Source organism: Lutzomyia longipalpis, chromosome 1 (genome assembly GCF_024334085.1).
Source record: "Lutzomyia longipalpis isolate SR_M1_2022 chromosome 1, ASM2433408v1".
Classification (NCBI taxonomy): Eukaryota; Metazoa; Arthropoda; class Insecta; order Diptera; family Psychodidae; genus Lutzomyia; species Lutzomyia longipalpis.
In genome coordinates this window covers 21440428-21459176 of record NC_074707.1, presented here as the reverse complement: position 1 = coordinate 21459176, position 18749 = coordinate 21440428, and the positions used below count along the sequence as shown (strand labels likewise).

Sequence of the window (18749 nt, the reverse complement as noted above, 5' to 3'; positions counted from 1 at the left end):
AGTATATATAATTTTTTCTTTCGTTTTCTCATTTTGTTAATAATATCATTTTTTATTGGAGAAAAGAAAATGTATTACACAATGAGATTTTGGTTGTTGATTATTTTCTTAATGACAGCTTTAATTAACTATACATCAATATGTCACTCCGAGATTCAATTAAAACGGTTCCATTCAAACTCACTCATTGTAACATTCTTCGGATTGATCTTCCTTTTGGACGAGGAGCTTATACATATATATACGAATTTATTCGTCAATGATAGAATATTATGAAAATTATTAAAATATCAATTAAAGCATTTGACTATGCTCCTCTGAAACAGAGTAGAATTAGCATGTGTGCTACTAATCGATTAAAATTAAGTGACATCAATCATGTGGTCGTTTTAATTCAATATTATTGAACTAAACAGTCACATTAATATTTTTTCTTTTTACTTTGTTACCGTCTTTATTGTGTTCACCACACGCATTCCATTTTTCGTTTTTTTTTTTTAATTTTTATATTATTGTCAAGTGGATAAATATTTTTTCATCATTTTTCTATCAATACATATTTTGTTTTTTTTTTCATCATATATTTTAATTGCTTAGCGCAAACAGCACATCTAATATAATTTAATTTTTTTTATTTTATTTTTTCAATCCATCTTCATCATCGTCAGCAATGTAACATGTTTTGTATTTATTTTTTTGTTTAATTTTATTTTCATCAATATTAAGATAGCACTGTGTGTTTACACTCTTTTTTTTGTATTCCTTTAAACTATGCATATCTATTTTACAATTACATTAATGGACATGATCAGATGTGTCTCTAGAGGTTGTTCGCTTATGTCTTGTGATGGGATATAAAAGCCGTACTATACCATCTATACCATCCATTTCAGTATTTGCTCTCCCTCTTGTCAATTTATTACCTCTATATGCATTTTTTCTCCCAACCATAGTTTTCCTTCTGATGTATGCATCAAAAACCACGCCTTTTAGCAATTAAATAGGGATTCATTGTGATACTTTTTTTTGTTACAAGTTACATATATTTAATATCAGATTTGATATGAATTTTGATAAATTAAACTATATTCATTCGAAAAGATTCACAGAAATATATTTTTTTAAATAAACTTAAAATTTTGATAAAAATTAATGGCACTATTTAAGTATTTAAAGGAGTTAATTCATTCCAGTGTAGACCATAACCTCATACGAGATAATATATTTTCGAAACATCGATGAAACATCAGCGCTAATGTTTTATACATTAAACAATACAAAAAACACAATGATATCATTGTATGATTTTTTTGAGAAATCTGCCGATTTTTTTGCTGAAAAATGTTAAGTTTGCTTACTTATTATTTTTAAACAGTTTTGAGTCTTTACATCGAATGGGGTATTGACCCAAACTAAAATGAATAATCTCCTTTCTTTCTAATATTTACCTTGACTACACTTTGGAGTTAGAACATTCTATCGAAAATCTTTTCAAATAATTCCTTTTAGGATATAAAGTTTATTAACAAACCTCTTCTTCAATGTTCTTAATGAACATCAAGAATCACAATGATCCCCCTTTTCATTCTTACACACTTTTGCGAAACATTTTGTGTATTAATTTCTTTTTTTTTTGTTGGAATTCCGTGGTGGATGGAACTATGTAAAAACGCTTTAAGAACTTTTAGTGGAATATTTTGGAAAAAAAATAAATAAAATAAAAATCTTGGATAAAATTTTTATCATTTTGTGCTTTAATAGTCATTTAATTTTCCTTTTATATCTCTGTTGGTAGTATTTTAGTAGCAATATCATTCAACGATTACAATTCAATTACGTGAGTATACAGAGAGGGGTAAAAATTAAAAATAATAAAAATGATTGAAGAACATTCAAACAAAAATAAACTACAATAAATCTGTAAAAATCACAAAAATACTATACAACGTTTGATGATTCCACGTTTTTTTTAAATACGAAAAAATACCTAAAATTCGGGACTTTAATCATGCTTTTCTTATGAAGATCATGGCTTTTTCTGTTCAAACTCATTCTGCAATACTTAATTTCTTTCTTTTTTGTTACATTTGATTGCCCATTCCATTTAGCCCACAATTTTATTTCTTTTTGTCTCATTCCATCCCGTACATTCCATAGTAAGAGGTACTCTTGTGTGTACTGTGTAGCGAAAAAAAATTTAAATTGGAACATAATTCCCTTTCGGCGTGTAGAAGAGCTTCCCACGGAAGAGTCGACGAACAATTTCTGCCCGAAGGAGTTGCTTCTCCTTCTGGATTTTCTTCAGCACACCCTTATTCTCCTGTGCGCGTCGCGAAAGATACGGTAGGACCTCCTTTACTGGTCCATACGGGATGTATTTGTATGCTGAATAACCAGATTGACCTGAGGCAAGAAAATACAAATTACAATGAATCTTTTCTAATTTCCCTCTGCAATCCCACCGATATTCATTAAAGATAAAAACGAAAGAGACTCTCAACATACCAAGTGGGAACGTTATGTAGTCACACATTCCAAGCAATTGACCAAAGCAAATCACTTTGTCCTCAGGCAGGATGCCGATTTCATTCATTTTCTCAATAGCAAAACGTACGGTGTCCTCATTGTGACTTGCCACCATTATTCCAATTTTCTTTGCATCATCGCCTGATTCCTTCAATTTCTGCAAATATACAAGAGAATCCAACATTAATCAATCTGGGGCGTAGCCAGTAATCTATTCTAGGGGGTATTATTGGAATGCATTAGGTATTATTAAGTATTTCATTTTTATTTAAAGAACAATAAAATGGATTGAACGAAAAAAAATGCTTATTGGACTGACGTTATGAAAAAATAGATTTTCATTTCTTATTAGGATTTATCAAGACAATTAAAAGATTTCAAATTGAATTATTAGATTATGTTGCTATATATTTTAATTCAATTTCATTAAAATCATTCAATCTTATAAAAAAGTCATGTAATTACTATACATGCTACACATAAACCTCCCATGTAAAAATAATGAGAAAATTAGTATTCTCAACGTATACTATGAACTTAACGTTTCAAGTGAAATTTATATATACATATAAAGCATATATGTACATGTAAATGCAAAAGTAAAATATAACGGTAAAATATATATAGCAGTATAGTATAGATTACTAAGAAAAGGGAAAAAAAAAGATATCGAAACATATCGCTACAATATCGTCCGAAGCGATAGTGTTGATGCTGATTTTTTACTTTTGAAACTGTTTAGATGAACACATTGAAATTCAATCCATACACATAATTTGATCAGCATACTTTCAGCATAATAAAATTCTTATAAATATTTTAAAATGAAAAGATTAGAAAATTAATTAATGATAAACTAACCCTGATTCGCCTGAGGCATTCAGTTAGTGTTTTGTGGTACATTTCAGTTGTGGCTTCAAAATTGGGATTTGTTGGATCGGGATAACCAAGAGCCGCTGCTCGTGCCCTTTCCTGCTCAATGTAGGCCCCTCTCACTAATTTAGCGCCAAAATAGAAATTTTGACGCTTCGCTTGCTCCAAATCAGTCGTAACCTAAAGTGAATTCAATTAATCAGCAAATTCATTCATATTGAGAAGAATTTAACACATAAAATACATTAATGTAATGTTTGTATGTACCTCTTGAAATGCGTCTTTCAAGTAGCATTGATAAGTATTGAACACAATGGCCTTCTTCGTGTTGTACTGTCTCATCATTTCCAATGTAATACGAGAAATTGCCGGTTGGAAGTATGTTTGTTCGGCATCAATCATTATGCGGACATCCAATTCTTCAGCAGTCTATCACAAAATGTTGTCACAAAACAAAAATATAATTTATTTTCCATCAATCAATAGAAAAATTTTTATAATTTTTCTTTTTCTATAAACTCACCTTAACAATTGTATTTACTCTCCTAATCATATTACGAAACATCTCCTCTTCTTTGGGTGGAATCTGTGAGATCAGTCGCCTCATTTGGCCAGTCTTCGGATCCGGAACACGGAAACTGTCGCTCAACTCAAAATTTTCATTTATAATACCCGACCATGGGAAAAGATGAAGAATTCTGAAAAGAAAATTTATTAATTGATGGATTTTTATTTTTGTCTTTTTGCTTTTTTTTAATATTCTTAGTAAATGTCCTGATTGAACAGAGAACAAAAAAGTAGGATGAAAAATTAAATATAACTACAATGTAATTGTATAAACTATATATGTAGATAATATTTTTTCTATCAGAATAACGTTTTTTTTTAACTAAAATATTTATATATTCAAGTTCAATTAAGTTTTATCGAGCAATTTTCACCTCGTGGGAACTAATTACCTATAATAGTTCCGTTTGTTACTTTAATACTTTTAACAGTCAGTAAAAAAATATTTCTATATTTCGCCGCTCAATCACGGGGTGCTGCTTCAGTGTAAGGTTATTTTAAACAAACTAATAAACAATTGAAAAAATAGAAATTGAAATCCTTACCCTTCCTTGTCAGTTGTCATATTTTTTAAGAAATCCTTAACTTCCTTATTATCACTGACACCACTGTAATACTGCTCGAGATCCTTAATTGTCTTGTGGTGAGTCAAAACATTTCCAGTTCCGCCACATAGTTCCAGCATGTACTGTCGTGCTCGCATAATTACTTCGGACAATTGTAGCTGTTGGTGTAATAAAGAAAAAGTTATAGGAAAAACATCATTTGAAATAAAAGTAGAGCATTAAAGAGAGAAAGGTCAATAAAAATTAATATAAGAGGTTTTTTTCTATATATAGATCTTTCTTCCACTCACCAAAAGCTGTGGTCTGCCCAGGGCAGTTAATTTGATTGCAGTTATACCAGTTCCGAATGTGGCTCCTTTTTGTGTTCCCCATGAAGACAATATATGGAAAATAAGTACAATTAAATTAATATTACGAACCATATGACAACATCTTTATAGTACTATATTGTATTTGATATTGTACACTATCATTCATTAATATAGACACTATATGTTTTGCCAATTTAACAAATTAGCTAACATTTATATTAACAAACTGAAAAAAAAAAGTTAATTATATAGCGAAAGAAATAATTTTGTCACAAACATGCAACAGTTTTTCTTCTATTAATCAAACTACACATTGAATTGAAATTCTACATAAAACAAATATATAATTAAAGTGCTGTAATATTTAATTAAATAAAAAAGGAAAATAATAGATAAAAAAAATAAATGGAAAAAAGGATATAATAAAAATAATATGGGCTACAATAATATTACGGAACATCCCATATTCAAAGACACTCAATCTTACCATCAGACTTGGGATTTTTCGACTCTCGGTCATAAACTTCATTTTTAAACGAATTTAATTGGTGCAATTAGACACATTTCGAGGTTGGTTAGTATAGTAGTTTTGTTTTTGCAGGGTTTAACATATAATATTTTGTTATTATGATAACAAGAAGTTCAAGTGGTGATTTGAGAAACATTTTTTTTGTCAATTTAATTTTCATGTCAGAGCCATTTGCCGGTGTGGACACACAAGAATTAAAAAGGAATTGAAATGAAAAAGAAAAAGAAAAAAAGACAATATTAAACAAAAATTATAAATATTTTGTGGACAAATATAATTTTTTGTAATTCAACTGCAATCTTACGAGCAATAAATTTGATAAAGAAAAAAATTAATTCAATGAATTCTTTCCATACTCAATTAACGTGAAAGAGTGAAGAAAATACTGAGAGAGTGAGAGATAAATGGAAATGTATTGCATCAGCAAAATGTTCTAAATGATACCAGAAAGAAAAATATAAATTTTCTTGAGCTATCTAAATATGTAAATTAAACAGCCTCGGTGCTTCTACCTACATTATCTGAGAAATAACTTTACTAAACACCAAATGGTATGTATATAATGAGTAATACACAGTCACACCAAAATCTCTTGTATATCCTCAAAGGCACAGTGAAAAAAAAACTGCGCGTGCAAATACAATTTGATATGAAGAGAGAGCATGACTATGACGTCACGAACAAGCCTCCAAGAAATTTGTAGCGCACACGAGGATGTATCGATCGCAAAAATAGAATGGTCAAGAGTAAGAGGGGAATATTAACGAAAAAATTACGTAAAGCTCTTTCTAATGTGGTGAACCATTCGTAAACTTAAAAAAAAATTTTGCATATGCAAAATTATTTCATAAATTCCTTTTTTGGTGATAGATAAACACTTTTTTTGCATATTCAAACAACAAAAGATATAAATTCTGTGCACGGCAAACACATGATAAAACAGAAATTTAAGGGGGAAATATATGAGTATTTTAGAAAGTATCTTTCATATGTTGTATATAGATGTGAGAAAAATCAAGTCTCATTTGAATTTTGGCCAAGTTTCATTTCACGTGACACAGAATTAGATTCCCCATTACAAATTATAATTTGTCCGATATTTTCTGTACCAAATTAGTAAGTGCTTTAGTGGTTAGTAATCTATTGAAAAACAAATATTTAATTTTATTTATTATTATTTTTTTAATTTTATAGGCTTTATAAAGTAAAGTTTTATTTTTAAACGCTTTATAAGATGATGATCCTGGAAATTATTTGTTCTAAATTAGATTAACGGTTATTGAATTTGAATTAGCAACTGTTGACATTATTTTTCCAACATTTTGACATTTCTTCTTTAACGAGTGACGTTTCTTGTTTTTATAGAAGTGATAGATATTCCTTTTTCTGACAAATGAATGACATTTCATATTTAACGTTTAACTGACATTATTAAAAAAAACTATTTTGAGTTAAAAAAAATCTCACGTATAAATTTTTTCTTCCTAATTTTATAAAACGAAAGCTGTTCCAATTTTTTTCAACAATGTTCTCAAATCTGAAGCAATTAACACCTAACAAGTGTAATAATTAATTTTATAAAATTTATTAATAAAATCTGTTAGAACGAACCATATTTCTGGTTAACGAGAAAATATGGTTCAGTTCATATGTCACAACGGATCAATCAATGTTAAATTTATACAGTACATGGTGACAAAAAGTCTGTGTTTTGAACAAGGAGATAAAAATAAACTCAAGACAGCACACCCTGAATTATTATTTGTCTTCCTTCTCGGTGTTTACAGAGACTATTTTATGTAATTAATTTAAATACAATTCCCATTAGATCATGCTTAAATCACACCATACATTATCACAAATTATTCTTTCATCCTTTTTTTTTAAACGCACTCTAAGGACATAGTTAAAGAGTGTTGTAATGTTAGAGGCTTTAAATTAATATCTACTTCTACAAAGAAACTCTACAAAAATGAAAAAGAAGTTCAACGACTAACAAAAGAATTGAGAGAGGCATTGGAAAATTTTAGCAAATTGCATAATTTTGCTCAAACTACTACAAAAGTCAAGGATCACAAAAGAAATTAAATGATTATTTCATTATGCAAATTGGACGAATTACATGATCATTCCTCAACATTTTAACTACAGAAATTAGAAGAGTCAAAATACGAAGGAATACACGAAAGACAGTCAATAAATTCATTTCAGAATTAGATAAATTAAATTTAAAGAAAAAAAAGGAAATTTAGAAATTGTAATAATTTGCAATAGAAAGAAAAGTAAAATTAAAATTACCTGAAACAGCTTCAAGACATTCAATGAATGTCTCCATATTCCTCTCGCAAGTTGCCTCGTTCAAGTAGAAGTAGGTCCTCGCACTCTGCACTTTGTAGCGTCGATCAGCAAATGTTTTATCCACTTTGTACTGCGGCATTGTTGTTGTGTCCTGGGTACTCTCTGACACTGATGACCTATCCGTGCGACAAGGCAATCACCAAACCAATTATATGGGTACACATTGGATGGAGAAGGGGGACAAAGACACCGAAATAAAAAAGAGAAAAAAAGAAAACAAGGCTTTCTAAACTAAGATATACTGAATGGGTAAATTAAAACGTGGGCAAATGGTCCCACAGAAAAACTCACTCTACTTCGCGTTTCTCAGCTTCTTCCTGTGATATATCCTCCTCCACAGAGTAATCAAGAATAGGCTTTACGCCAAATGAGCGCAATCTGCAAAGGAGGGAAGTCACTATTGTTAATTTTTTTTATGTAACAAATAGAATTAATAGGTAGGTATGTTAGAACAAAATAAAATTTAAATGAAAGAAAATTAACAAATATATCTCACTCGTGGTTCTAAGAGTGGCAAAAATTAATAATTGTTTAAAATAAGTTTTCCCTTTTTAATATTTCTAAAATAGTTTTTAATTTCAAGGAACTTTAAATATTTTATTTGTTCCTAACGTCTTAACAGCTATAACACTCGAGCAAGATTGAACTAATTCCCATGTATTTTATAAAGGAATCTAACTGAGAATTCCAAATATTTAAAAGTATCTTAAAGCTTTATTTGAAATCTAAAGAAAATCTGTGCCACTTTATTAACACAAGGATTTATGTTTGTTAACTGCAGCAGAGCTTTCACTAAAATTCCTATTTTAAGAAGCACAAAAGCTCCACACTGTCCCACAGAAGAATTTTTTTTTTCTAAGAGATTCGGGACTTTTAGAAATTTTAATGTAAATTCTGCGAATCAGATTAGGCAAAAAAAATGTTACATACACACTGAAAATGCTTCAAAATCATGTATAAAATGCTTTTAAACAAATGTCCTAACAATAGATTTCCCTCAATTAGCATTATTTCAGACATATAGATAGAAGAAGAGCTTTTTGTGAATAGAAAATTTCATATGATTAGTTTAGAACAAAAATTAGACGAATTTTCTGGTAACAAATATAATTCTCTGTAGACACGAATCTACTTTGCATGCGATTTTCGTATATGATTTGATCCCTAAGCAAATCGCACACGAGAATTTTTGCGTAATATCACACAGAGAAGATCGCATCACATATGTATGTGGGATCTTCGTACAGAGAGATATGTTATAATTCGACGATGTTCGAGAGAGGCATGAAAAATCACACATGTTTGGGTAGACAATGAGTTGGCGCGGGGGACATTCTTTCACTGGGAAATTTTAGAAAAGCCACAATTTTCAGCAGCTATAATATAAATGATCACTCATGTGGTTCAACTTTAGCCAATTTTCATACAAAAATGTTTAAACATGAAAACTTGAAAAGCCACAGAAATGCGGAAATTAGTTTTTCACTTCAAGAACATTAAAATTTTCACAGGATTATCGTGAACTTTTAAAAGATTTCTTTTGCAAAGCATTCACTTATATTTTTTTAAAGTTAGTTCCGCATAGATCCTAATATCATTCTGAGAAAATATGTAGGTAGGTAAATGTTTCAATTAATATTTTTTAATGGCAAGACAGTGAACGCATTAACATTATGATTTAACAATCAATGGTAGATGATTTTGTTAATAAAAAATTTGAAAAAGTGCTTGCAATAAATCATCCTTTATGTCTCTTTTTCTTGTTCTTTAAAATTTCAAATTAACCTCTCCAAAGTGGGTACAATCTTAAAGCGATCTTCTCCAGCAACGAAATGTCCATAAAATGTTGACTGCATTAGCCAAATGAAGAGTTTGTCACCCAGTAAAGCTTGTGCCAATTTCATGAGCTGTTGATAAAGAAAAAACAAAAAAACTACATTTTAACAATATTCTGTTTAAAAGGGAAATTACCTTTCAAGGGTTGGAATTATGGCTCTCTGATCTTCACCAGCGACAAAATGACCGTAAAACGTTGCTTTCATCAAAGCCGTGAATAGTTTATCGCCCAAGATATTATTGGTCCATTTCATTAGCTATACACACGTTGTTAATAATATTTGTTTTTTTTTTTGCAAATTTTTTACATTTGCAATTTTTTTATCCGTGGGAATGGAAGATAAAAAGAGAGCAGAAAAGAGACAGAAAAAAGTAATAAGTATCGTTGCATTAATAAACTGCATGTGGATAATGTACATAATAAGAAAAAAATATGTATATATCTCAGGTTGATAGAGAAACAATCTTTAATTACACATGTATTTTATATAATCTACCCGACCGCGAAAAGTCAAGAGAAATAGATTCTTGTTTTATGTAAGTTATGAATTTGCCATGAACAATTTAAAAAAAAGATCTAACATTATTTATAACCTATTGTCTTTATTATCTTCTTATATTACTGATTTATGAAATTAAACAAAATAACTTGGATAAAATCCCGCGAGAAAGAAGAAAAATAATTTTCTTGCCATCATTGACTCTTTTGTTGCAATGTTAGTACAAAATTATTACATAACCCATAGAGCTGTTTTCGGTGCACTGCTGCGAGAGCAACTCTGATGGAATTACTCTCGACGACTCAACCATGAGTCAAGCTCAAGTTCAATCAGATGTGAAATAAAGAGCCTTGACAATGCTTACGTAGGTATCTATAAAATAAATATTTTATTATGCTAACCAAACGGTTCATTTAAATACGTACGAAGATATGAATCTGCAATATTGGCAATTTAAAAAAAAATATGAATTGGCTTTTTTACCTATTGTAATAATGAAAATTTATTTTACCTATTGTAATAAAGAAAATTTATGTATTTAGGAAGTAAGTATTTCTTAACTTTTTTTTAATTACATAGAATTTATATATCTATGAAGTAAGTATATCTTAACTTTTTTTTTAATAATTATTATTAGTCAAGACTTTGGGATTAGCATATTAGACCGTTTTCAGACTTAGAACTTAGGTATTGACCTATGTCAAAAACCTTAATCCTTCGATTTAAGACGTAGGTCTGAAAAGACTTTTATACTTCCAGTGATTGCTGCCTTCCATTTTGGCTATAAAAACGTTCGATCTTTTTAGAGTTTATCAAAATGTTGAATAAGATAAAAATTAGTTTTAGCTCACACACAGATTTTTTTATTCCCCTCTTCCTACATTGCCTTTTAGAACTGAAGGATAAACGTTCATTTTTAACCGGCTTAGCAACCAAATAATAACTTTGACTCAATGAAAGTAATAAAAAGAAAGCAAAAACAATAACTAAACTTTGTACTTTGATCGGACATCAAAAATACCTATATAATAGGCACCTAAATACTAAAAGAAATTATTCATAATCTTTATTATTTTATCTAACCATATGACCTGATTGAATGACAAAAAAAGTTAAAGAAAAACATTCCTGTAAGAATGAGGTGAGTATTAAAATGAAACACATTTTTCTATGATTTTTTTTGCCTATAGTTTAAGCCATATACTGTTATGTTTATTTTTAGCATGTTTTATGTGACTATTTCTTTGCTATATAAGAATTTTAATATTCATCAAAAGTCAACGTCAAAATGTTTTTTTTTTCGGACTGTGCTCTAGTTACACAAATTCAACGGAAGTAGTTCATCACATGAAGAACCGCAAAATTCCTTAAATTAATTATTCTCCTAATTAAAATTTCTCTGTAGGCTCTGTAGGAGACATTTGCCTAAAATTGAATTTTGAAGGAGTTTCCAGAACGTTTGAGGAACAAAAAGAATTTTTTCATTTCTTCCTAAAAGGATTTTTTTTCTATTACAGAAGACCACTTTACTGCCAACAACAGACAAAGTGACACAGTCATGCAAAATGCTTCTCTTACATATCAATTTAATCTGACTCTATTGGCACGCTAAAACTATTTCAGAATCAGATGATTATCCCCCCACCACGCTTCTCGTGAAATTGCTCACAAAGTGCCGAGGTCACAGAACTAATGAATGATCTTCTGGACCCCACAGTTTCTTTTATAGTTACCAATTAGCTCTAAATTTGAGATGTCCCAAATACGCGAACGCACCGTGTGCAAATATCTCAACATTGGACGAATTTAAGAAAAGAAAATATTTTATGTACAAAGACCATTTAGCTGTTGAGTTTCGGTTTTTGGTGTTAATCAGCGTCGAGCCAATCTCCTGACATTCTTATTCTGAATTCATCGCCTTTCCACCTTTGCACGAGGTGCTAATTTTTTGTCTAAATTTAAACTTCTTTTTTTCTGTTTGTGGAATATCCCACTCCCCAGAGATGCCACTTTTTCTGCTACCGAGAAAGGTGCCACGTTCTTGAATCACAATCATATGTCTCACCGTGCTCGCTGTTTCTACGAAGCCGGCATTTGGTTGGTATTTTATTTACCGGTGGCCAGACAGAAGTTTTTTTTTTGCCACCACCTAAAACTCCCCATTATGTTAGTTGTTTGAGTGAGAGAGAGAGACTCTGCGAAATGCCTTAGAAGGGGAAGAGCTATATTCGCGTGACTAAGAATTAGATTATAGAGAAAAACTATATTGGAGACTTTCCCATTGAATTGAAAATACCTTCCACTTGATTCAGCAGAGCCGCAGCAGGAATCAATATGATACGTAATTTTGGGGGTGTGTCCGGGTGGAAAAGTCTTTTGGTGAAAATAGATTGAGTTCTAGCTGTTGTTATTGCTTTAAGGAATTTTCCTCAGATTCTTTGGGGAAAAATTTCCACTTGAAGAGAGACTGCGTGGAAAAAGAAAATGTCGCAATTACCTCCAATTTTATAAACAATCTCTTCCCACATGAATACGCATTTTATTATTATAAGAAAGGTGATAATTTCAATAAACGAGATATGATCGACCATTTTTGAGCACGTCCAGTATGCCAGACACGGAGGCCCACCATTCATTCAACTTTCATAATTTATATTGATCTGACATTGGAAGAATTTTCCATAGGAGACGGTGTATTTTTATATTGTATGTTGTTTGTCAACCATTAAAAATATCACCGTTGTCGAGACATTTTGCTCTCCCAAACAACATCATATAGAACGCAAAAATGCAAATATTTGGATATAAAAAAAAAAGATCAAATAAAAAGTTTCAGAGATGAATGCACTTGACTCATCATTTTGTGCTTGAAAGGCTTGAAAAGTTTCCCGAAATATCTCTCTACTGAGAGAGCTTCTTATATGGAAAATTTGTCTTTTAATTTTCCTTTTTTAGTTTTTAATTATAAAATTAAAAAAAATATTTTAGAATAAAAATTGCTTCTCGTTTTTATTGAAGTTTATGAGGTTTCTCAAAATAGTTTTTTGAGGATAAACAAAGACAAAAGAACAGACAAGAACCATTAATTAATTCAATTAGCAACTAGAAAAAACTTTGATCAAACAGCTCATTGCCAGAGAAATTTATTTAAAAAATTCTTTCATCTTTTTAAGAAAAATTAAATATCTCAAATCTCAATGTAAACTTGAAAAGCATCCTCAAACACCCAAAAAGATTAAATGATTAAAAGCGAAACAAAGGTGCACTGGGTAATTAATTAAACTTCAGCAAACAGAACGAATGTATTTTACTAGAAAGAATCAAATATCTTGATCTTAGAGATTTTCCAAAGTGATGCAACAGTTCTTACATAAATGGCCATTCTCTTTCAGAACAATTTCAGCAAATTGTAAATCACTTTCTGTGCAATATGAAGCAATTTCTACATTTAAATTAGCACCATGTCAGTTGACTCTACCTACAGTAGAATCTACACAATTATATACGTATAATATATATTATTTTCACGAGGTAATTTGCAAAATCTCACAGCAGTGTGTACATAAAAAAGCACACAACCGCAATAGGTAGGTAGATAAGTAGTGTAGTCTACAATATCCGCCAAAGTAATAAAAATCTATTGTGAGAAATAGCCACACTGCTGTTGTGTTGGTGACACGTGCTCTGGGGATTTTGTCCTCCATCGCGAAAATAGATTGTGAAATAAACGATGAAAAAGCTGAAGAAAATGCGATCACGTGAGAAAAGTGTTTCTTCTCATTTTTTTTTTACTACAACACGCCACTCTGCACGATGCGTAGTATTTGATGATCCATCTTTCTTAAGAAAATTTATATTTAAACCTACACTTGGAAGTATAGATACCTGAACAGAGTAAATTATTTTATAGATAGGAATTAGGAGAATTAGGTAAAATTACGTAAAAAAATAATACGAAAATTCAAATAATGGGCCTAATTCAGCGACCAAGAAACCCTTGAAATCTTTGAATTTTGTACTGAAATTTCAAGATTTCAAGCGAATTTCAAGGGTTTCTTGGTCGCTGAATTAGGTCCAATAATTCAGTTACTAAAAAATATGTTCTAGAATTTTGTGACTCATTTGCAACCGCTAATAGCTAAAAGATGAAAAAATTCTCGCAAACTTCTACTGCGCAAAGCCTAATTTACTCAAACTGATCTCTTTCTCAGAGAGAGTAAACAACTTGGCCAATTAATTTATGTGCCATCAAAATGATGATTACAATAATTCCTACATGGTAAACAAAATATTAAATTGCTTCAATGAATTGAAAAATCTTCCATCTGGGAAAATTCCAACTCTGTCCCCCCACGTAACAGCGTGGAGTCTGCTCTATATATCGTGAAGGTAGTGAGACACCTCAGTGCACCTCTGGTTGAGGCAGCTGTGAGAGATGAGAGAACTTCACGTTCGCAAAAATTTCACTGAAATCATGTGTGACGCCGAATTGGGTGGCTGGGCACCCTCCCCTCTTTCTATGTACATACATACTCTCTCTCCATACAACACTATCGATTGCACAGAGGAAAAATGTGCGTGCTCCACACACCCCCGGTTCATCATCAATCACGATCATTGGCGCTTCTGCGCAAACTCGGCGCCTCTTGATTTTTTTTTCTTATTTCATTTCATACTAAAATCGTGCCATTCTCGCACGGAGATGAATGGGGGACCGCGACGGGTGGCAGGAAAGGAGGTTGTGCGCCGTGCAGGCACACATACACCCATGGGAGGACGAAAACTGTGAGGAAAAATCGATGACGAAAGTATTTTTCACTTCTCGTGTGTAGCTATTGAGCCGGGGCTTTAGCGGGCAGGCTCGATTGGGCTACCATGGCACTCCCACGCGATGGAAGGTTTTGGAATGTGAGACTAATGATTTTTTGGCGGCGTCAGTGGTTGCCGCAATTATTGAATGATTCCCGAGAATTCCATGCTTCTCTCCTAACTACACAACATGTCGTCGCCTCTGCCCAGAATGATCACACAATTCCGTGCAACTAATACGGTGGAAGAGATGGTGTGTGGTGGGACAAAAGAGGCCACACAATATTCTATGTTGGAGATGTCTGTGAATTGGTTACATAACACCCCATCGCGAAGGCACGTTTTCAGTGGGAGTTGGGGGGGGTTTTATATTAAATTTTTTTTTTCTTCTCTCTCACTCCGGAATATTAAATCTTTTTCAGCCAAAGGAAGCGTGGCGCAATCACTGGAAGTACCACCGCAAAGTGTGTACCTGCATGTTGTGCTCCACGAGATAACTGGATGAGCAGACCAAGTAGACCAGGTAGGCGCGGATGAGCTCGAAAGTTGTCTTACTCTTGAATGCAGCATGCGGATCGGAGAACCTCACGTCCAGGGGATCCCTCTGTGGCTGCTCCAGATGCCCCGCAGCTGCCACAGTTGAATTAGCTCGTGTCCCTTTGACATCCTGCTTCGTTGGATCAACCACCTGACCAGCTGGACGTTGGCTCAGATGGCGTACAGAAATATTCCTTGGGGTGGTGCGTTGCTCAAAAATTGAGAATAGGCTCAACGTAGCTGCAGGTGTGACATTGAGACACTGTCCGGAGAGGAAGTCCAAGGAGGATGCTTTTCCAGTAGCTTTGCGCGTGAACAAGAGATGATTGTAGCGAACGGCCGAACGCAAAAACGCCATTACACAGTGCACAGGAGGATATTATTTCCTGCCCAATTTACACAGTGCACTACAAGGTAAATTCTCTATAGGTATCTCTCTTCTACCTCCTTTTCTGCACGCGTCTCTCTTTTCTTTTCACTCGGTCGTCAACTTCCTGCTTTTAACCCGCAAGTTAATATCTTTCGAGCTTTTTTTCTTCTCTCTTTTCTCTGTTGCTATATACCGAAAGTGCTGCTGCACACCTTGGGTGGTGGTCGGAAAGAACTTTCTTTTGCGAAAAGATTTTTGGGGGAAAAACGACGGCAGTCTTGTGCCACAGAAAATTTGAACAGGAAAAGAAAAAACCACAATTGGTCTTTTCCTGCTGTGCAACTACCCTTCCCTCACACCAGGAACACTGAGAGAGAAAAAATCACTTTTCTCGCAATATGGGGATTGATTACTCAATCCTCCGAGAGTCTACTTTTCCAGGACGCTCACGGGGGACACGTCGATAATTTTTTTTGCACAAACACCACAGGAAAATCTTCGATTTTTCAGAGATTGCAAACTGCTCGGTGAAGTGGCCTCGCAAAATTTAACGATCTTGTTGGGTCGTCTTGAGAATATTGGCGAAAAACTTCTAGAAATTCTCCTCTTTATAAATTCACTGTGTGGCTGAGAATAAAAGAACGCACGACAAATTTTTGGGATCTGTCTCACTTCACTTTGCTGCGCACACTGCGATACTCAACCAACGAATGTCGGTGCCGAAGCATTGAACAAACGGGTTTCCCCTCGTCAGCGCAATTCTCTCTCTCCCCATCCTCTGCCTCGTGCCTCATCTCACACTACCCGGCACTACTCATCAGCAGCAGCACTACTGACGGTTACCCATCATGATGATGACTGCAATTTTGGCTTGCGAGACTGTGTGTGTTCCTCCTCTCTCGCAACTTTGCCGGCTGCCGCTCCGTATTGAAAAATTTTCTTTTTTCCATTCTTCCCTTCTTTACTCAGCTGAACATGACTATATAGCAGCCAACACATCAACAGGCTACGCAGCGCACTACCAACCAAATGCTACCTGACCAACCCCCAATGCGCAATTACCCCTTTTCAAGGGTCCGGAAGCACTTGAAAGAGATTACTAAAAAGGTTTTCATATAAAACATCATCACTTTATAATTAGGTAGGTAGATAGGTAGGTAGCCTATTTATTTTATTTACACACATGGTTGAACTCACCCTTTTATATCCCTTGAATAGTAAATTTAATAAACCAAAATGTGTGTAGAAAAGAACATTAAACCACAAGAGAATACCTATTATACATCTAATTAAATACTGGAAACTTTGGTAGTAAACTTTGATCTTACAGGGAAGTGCTTTTTTCTTAATAAAAAAATTGTCAATTTAATATTTTGTCAATCATTGCATAACAATGTACATTATGTGAATAAATCAAAGACCTGTGAGTAAGTACACTACACACGAAAAGTATACGAACAAAAGTTGTATTATGAAAGCTTATCGTTTAAAATCTTTATCAATTGTTTCTTATAATTATTCTTGAAAAAAAATGTTAAATCTGTTAAATCAATAGTTATTTTACATGCTAATTAAAATTTTCCGTAAAAGTTACAAAAGGGAGCTTTTCGAAAATTGAAAGAGTTTTAGACAATTTTGATCCATCACTCTTCACAGCAATATGTACATATTTTTTAAAGATACAATAAAGACTATCAAGGCTTTATATAAAAGTTTGTTTTATAGCTATTAATCTAAAATAGTTTTCATTGTGTTCGTGGACAAATTATTTTTAAAAAAAAAACATTTTTTAATGAGAATAAAACTACAGTCATACCCCGCTTAATCAAGTCTTGGTTAAACTCTTCTCACCCATTTATTTTAATGCGTAAGAAGAGTTTAACCTAGACTTGATTATGCGGGGTATGACTGTATTTCGTTTTAAAAAATAAAAGGTGAATATTGGGCCTAATTCAGCAACCAAGAAACCCTTGAAATCTTTAAATTTTGTACTGAAATTTCAAGATTTCAAGCGAATTTCAAGAGTTTCTTGGTCGCTGAATAAGGCCCATTTTTGTCATTATAAGGGATGGTCACGTTATTTTGGAAACTCTACAGGAACAAAATGGCCAAAAAGTGAGAATTTCAAATATTTTTTTTGAGCACAAAAATTAATTTTCAAAATTGAAAATACTGAATTCTTATCAATATTGGGCCATTTAACGAGAGTGCAAGCAAATTTCGAATTTTTGGTTTCAAAATTGGCTGGAAAATCGCTCTTGAAAGTCCCCGAGTTTCCAAAATAACGTGACCATCCCTTATTTTGAATTATTTATTTCGACTATGGGGTAGATTCTGATACTAATTTTATTTCTTTTTTTCTTAAAAAAAAGTATTCTGGGAAAAATCTTTAAAGATTTTTACATTTCATTTGTTTCTTTAATCGGCCTTTTGAGAGAAAATTACTTTTCCAGGTCTATTCAAAGATCTTTCTGAGTTTTTTTTTTTGGAACAATGAATTCTTTGTATTTCTTTGATATAACGACAATAGAACGATTGAAAAACACAATTTGTCAAAATTTAACAACAGCTTTTAAGCTGTTAGAAAAAGAAGATTTTCATTAGAATCGACCGCTATAAACAGTCCCCTGGGGTTGACAAAATCTTTTCTATTTATGCCTTCTTCTAAGTTCGTAAATAAAATGTTTCACTGATTTAAATAATTCTGTTGGTTTTTTTCAACACATTGTGACATAAATGCCAACGATTTACAACGATCGGGCTATTTATTATCAAACTAATCAGACTTTCGTAAGCCATTTGTAATAAAAGTGAAAAATCTGTTTGTTCTTCTAAAAATACCTTTTGTTGTTTTTCAGCATTTCTTATGAAGCTTCAACAACAAAAAACGAAAAATTAGAACAAATTGATCCTATAACTTGAACAATGTGCCCTGAAACAATCTATAAGAACAACTAAAGTTTTATT

The 18749-nt window shown here is 32.4% G+C and overlaps 1 protein-coding gene across 3 annotated transcripts; it reads right to left on the bottom strand.

The window, feature by feature from the left end:
* Window positions 1–1621: 1621 nt before the first annotated feature.
* LOC129796994 (proline dehydrogenase 1, mitochondrial) lies at window positions 1622–16693 on the bottom strand. 3 transcript variants are annotated; one of them, XM_055839206.1, is made up of 11 exons: window positions 15348–16693; window positions 9516–9637; window positions 8022–8108; window positions 7671–7846; window positions 4823–4887; window positions 4512–4690; window positions 3923–4097; window positions 3667–3828; window positions 3388–3579; window positions 2506–2683; window positions 1622–2403 (listed from the first exon to the last, which is right to left on the bottom strand). In XM_055839206.1, exons 1-11 carry the CDS (start codon window positions 15768–15770, stop codon window positions 2198–2200), a joined length of 1965 nt encoding a protein of 654 aa, XP_055695181.1. In that variant the 5' UTR covers window positions 15771–16693; the 3' UTR covers window positions 1622–2197. The 3 variants fall into 3 exon arrangements, with proteins under 3 accessions (XP_055695181.1, XP_055695182.1, XP_055695183.1); XM_055839207.1 differs by lacking the exon at window positions 9516–9637 and adding an exon at window positions 9702–9823 and having other exon boundaries at window positions 15348–16550; XM_055839208.1 differs by lacking the exon at window positions 9516–9637 and having other exon boundaries at window positions 15348–16501.
* Between the last annotated feature and the right edge of the window lie 2056 nt (window positions 16694–18749).

Bases quoted from the DNA above. Each gene is read 5' to 3' on its own strand.
- LOC129796994 (XM_055839206.1), bottom strand. From the start codon at position 15,770: ATGGCGTTTTTGCGTTCGGCCGTTCGCTACAATCATCTCTTGTTCACG. The intron at 7,847-8,021 runs GTGAGTTTTTCT...TCGCACGGATAG, and splicing joins GCTGAGAAACGCGAAGTAGA to GTCATCAGTGTCAGAGAGTA. The intron at 4,888-7,670 runs GTAATTTTAATT...GAACACAAAAAG, and splicing joins ATGTCTTGAAGCTGTTTCAG to GAGCCACATTCGGAACTGGT.